We start from the raw sequence: 4,228 nt of genomic DNA on the forward strand, positions 1-4,228 counted from the left end.
CCCCCTGGGGGTGTGTGTGTGTGTGTGTGTGTGTGTGTGCGCGCGCGCGCGCCCTCACTGATGGAGCCCACCTGGGGACAGGTGTGTGTGCTTGCAGATGGCACTGCCCCCCCCACTTCTCCCTGCCTCACATTGAGGGGCCCTCACACCCTCTGGGGTCCCCTCCCACTCACCGTTTTCCGGATGGCAGCGTTGGAGTGGCTGGCGGCTGTGGAGATGAGCTCCAAGGACTCTGCAGGAGGAAGCGTGGCTCAGGGCGCCAGCGGCTCCATACCCCCTGGACCCGCGAGGCTGTAGACCTGCCCTGCCTGTCCCACGGGTGGGGCCTGCTCTAGAGGCCTGGCCCCTTGGGAGGCAGGGATGCGGCCCTGCAGGCAGACCTGGCTTGCTGGGCCTGGGGGCTCACACCTCATCCCATGGGTGCGCCCTGCCCTGTGTTGTGTGCCGGCCATTGGGCTCGGGCCAGGAGTGACCCTGGCCCCCAGCGAGGCCCTCCCTGAGGCCCAGGCACTTAGCACCTCCCAGGACCCTGTCTCCCCCACACTGCGCACAGCAGGGGCCTCCTTCATCTCCAAGACCCTCGGTCACCTCCCAAATGTTCCAGGGCACTTGGAGCTCTCTCCCTCCCAGTCTGTCTGTGTCCCTGTGGTTGTCTCTCCCGCCACCCAGGACCGTGGCCTCTGAGCTTGCTCACTCTCCGCGTCCTGCCGGTCCGGGGCGTCTGCCGGGAGCCGCTTTAGATAGTCCTTGAGCAGCAGCTCATAGCGGGGGACCCTCTGCACCGGCTCCAGCATGTGGTGTTGCAGCGTCAGGCTCCCGCACACGTCCTGCTTCTGTGGGACAGAGGGCACCATGTGGGGCAGGGGCCCCCACTGCCTCCAGGAGCTGCCCGAGGCCTGGAGAGGCGGAGCAGTGGCACCAGGACGACCCAGGCCACCACCTGGCTCCTGCACCTCGCCCTGGGGGAGGATGCTCACAGAGGGACAGAGACCCCACCTTCCCTCCTGAGTGCTGCCCCACCACATTCGCCCAGCCTGACTGAGCCCCCCCCGCCCCCCCCCCAGGAAGTCAGGAGCTTCCCCACCCCCCGAGGGAAGCCCAGGGTCTGGCCTCCTCCCCACGGATGCTGTGTGGGTGGGATGAGGTGCTCCCAGGCTCCCCCTCTCTTTCCTCAACACAACCCTCCCTCTGGCCTCAGCACCTCCTCCAGACCAACCACAAGTGTGAGCGCTGTCCTCTGGCTGTCCCGGGCACCTGCACTCCCCCCGCCCCCCCCCCCACGTGTCAAGGGGCTTGGAGGCCGGCACCCTGGGGGGCTGGCAGCACCTGAATTGCAGGAGCACCCCAGCAGTGGGCAGTGGGAGATTGTCCCAGGGCAGGACAGGGTGCTCATGGCGTGGAGAACCCGCGGATAAACACAGATGCAGAGACAGTGCGCACACACGGCTGCTGTCTCCTGCAGAAGTGACAGTGCCGAGGCCGAGGCGGAGACGGAGACATGGTAGCAAAGGCGACTGTGGTCCCGGGCTGGCATGTGGGCCAGAGAATGGAGCACACGGACAACAGGTGACGTCTGCAGGGCTGGGGGACAGCATGGCTGCGCCGCGGGCTGGCGAGCAGGACGCGCTGTGCTCACACACAGTGGCTACACAGCTTCTACTTGGCCTAAAGGTTCAAAACTAATGACCCCATGTGTGTGGTTGGAAAGGCTGTAAAGTAAACAAGACAAAATGTGAAGTTCCCTATTTTTGCAACCTTCTTGTAAAGATGTGAAATTATTTCAAAATAAAAGTTCCAAAAATTTAGACTATGCTTTGGATGGAACCAAGGGACCCTCCAAAGGCCACGCCTTCCCTGGTTTGTCCACACGGGTTCTCAGCTGGGGGGCTCCCGGTGCCCAGGCCTCCAGAACACCCCAGCCTCACCCACGAAGGTGCCACACCACCGGGCCTGGGGGCGGGTGGCCTCTGACGGCCGCAGACCATGGAGCCCAGGGTGTGGGGTGCGGTGTCCAGCCCGGCTGTGACCCGGACCATGTTTGCCCGTGACAACACATTGGTCCTCCCACCCCCGAGGCTGCAGACCCAGGACCTGGCCTGTGGGGTGAGCTGCCCCAGCCAGGAGGGCGCCCTTGGCATCGCCCAGGGCCCGGCCACCACAGCCCAGAGTCTAGAGGCGGCGAGGCCTGGCCTTAGCGGAGAACTGCACCAGATGGAGCCCCATGCTGCCTTTTCTTCTCTCCTTCCTCAGGAAAACCAATCAGATACCAACTGCCCACTGCAAATTAGACAGGTTTCAACTTCCTCAGTTATAGCTTTATTATTACTATTATTATTATTATTATTAAGAAGAAGAAGAAGAAGAAGAGATGTAGGAAGAGAAAAGAAAACTAACAAACACAGGCTTCTGGGCCGTGAGGGCAGTGGAGCCCGGGAGCTTGGGTCTGTGAGGCTGGGGGTGAGCCCACAGCTCTTCTGGCAACTACGATGCTGCTGGACAGCGGTTGGCCGGACAGTGGCCGCTGGCGAGGCCACAGGGGCACACAGGGCAGGAGAGCGCGCTGTGATCTGTGTCCTAGGAAGGGGGTTTGTTCTCCGTCTGTTGGCCTCGACAGGTGCAGAGCCATGGCACTCACACCACCTAGACCTCCACCCTTGGGGGGCCCTGCTTGGGCCAACCCCAACCCGCCCTGCCACAGGGTGACTGGGCCTGCAGGCCCTGGCAGCACGAGACCCTCGGGGCTGTGGGTCGGCCCCAGGCACAGCTCAGGGAGGGAGAGAAACCTCCGTGGGGAAAGCTGGGAGCACCCAGACATAGTGAGGGGAGGGGGGCGGGGGGAGAAGCAAGGAGTCGGGTTCGAGCCCCCTCTCTGGAGAGGGCCAGGGCGCTGAGGGCCATGGGAGGCTCGGGGACTCCACACGGAAGTCACGCTGACAGAGGGTCTGGGAAATGCAGAAAGTGTGGAAGGCCAGACCAGGCCCGTCTGGTCTCCAAGCCCCTGCACGAAGGGTCTCTGGGCCCATTAATTCTCCAGGACATACTGAAGCATGTGTGTGTGTGTGCGCGCGTGTGTGCACGCGTGCGTGTGCGTGTGTGTATGTGCGTGTGTGTGCGCGCGCGCGTGTGTGTGTGCGTGTGTGTGTGCGTGTGCGTGTGTGTGTGTGTGCGCGCGTGCTTGCACTAGTGATGTTAGGGTAAGCAGCTAACTATTCACAAAAATAAAACTAGATTCTTACCTCCTCCCACAGTCCACAGGGAAATTGTTCTGAAATGGCATTTTTTAATTTTTAAAATGAAGCCATACATTGGAAGAAAACAATTTCTATAACGTTGGGAGGTGAGAAATGCATTTATAAGCATTACTTTAAAGACTTTTAAAAGCATTACTTTATTTTAAAAAATTGGCAAATATGGCTAATTAAAAACCAAAACTTTTGTATAGAAAACATCAAAAAGCTAAAAAGTTTTAAAAAATCAATAGGAAAAAATCATTTGTAACACACATGACAGATGGCAGTTAACACTCTTAACAGAAACCTCATGAATCCACACAAAAAGGGCGACACAGCAGGAGGCAGCAGCAGCCAGAGGCGAGCAGACTTTGCAGGAGAGGAAACGTGTAGTAGCACCCTCCTAACTGCCTGGCTCGCCGCCGAGGCCCACAGCCCGGGCTCCGGTCTGCCCTCAGCAGCCGGACCCGCACAGACCGCACACCTCTCCAGCCACGGTGTCCCCACCGGGGGCATAGACAGATGAGATGTCTCTAGGAGTCAGTCTGTGGATCAAAGTGCCCACAGCACATCCGGGCACATCCTGCCATGGCCCCGGGTCCTCCACGTGGAGACCAGCCCCCCAGCTCCCCCCAGGACTCGCAGGCCCTACCTGGATGCTGTGCACCACGTCCCGGAACAGGGGCGAGCGCTGCGTCCAGGTGCTCACCAGCTCCACCGCCCGGTCAAAGTTCTTGACGTACTCGCCGTACATCTTGAGGAACGGGGCCAGCTTCTGCAGGATGTCCCCGAACCGAGGGTTCACGTCCCTTTGGGGGGCGGGGTGAGATCATCAGAGAAACCACTTGGCGAGGGGTCAGGTGAGAGGGACCACCAGGGCAGGCACGGAGCAGGCTCACACCCAGGCGGGGGCCACTGTCATGAGCCACGGCCTCAAAGAGAAGCGAGGACCGCACTGCACCCGTCCCAGGGGCAAAGCTGAGCATGGACAACGCGGC

General features: G+C 60.7%; 1 protein-coding gene across 1 annotated transcript in view; it reads right to left on the reverse strand.

Moving 5' to 3' along the window:
* Positions 1–4,228, reverse strand: part of FGD3 (FYVE, RhoGEF and PH domain containing 3) — a 55,010-nt gene that overhangs the window by 37,098 nt on the left and 13,684 nt on the right. The window contains exons 4-6 of the mRNA XM_015568037.1: positions 3,883–4,039; positions 695–833; positions 150–232 (exon numbers count right to left, since the gene is read on the reverse strand). Of these exons, the coding sequence (XP_015423523.1) occupies positions 150–232; positions 695–833; positions 3,883–4,039 (379 nt within the window). The remainder of the gene's footprint in view (positions 1–149; positions 233–694; positions 834–3,882; positions 4,040–4,228) is intronic.

Source organism: Myotis davidii, unplaced genomic scaffold, assembly GCF_000327345.1.
Source record: "Myotis davidii unplaced genomic scaffold, ASM32734v1 scaffold3204, whole genome shotgun sequence".
Classification (NCBI taxonomy): Eukaryota; Metazoa; Chordata; class Mammalia; order Chiroptera; family Vespertilionidae; genus Myotis; species Myotis davidii.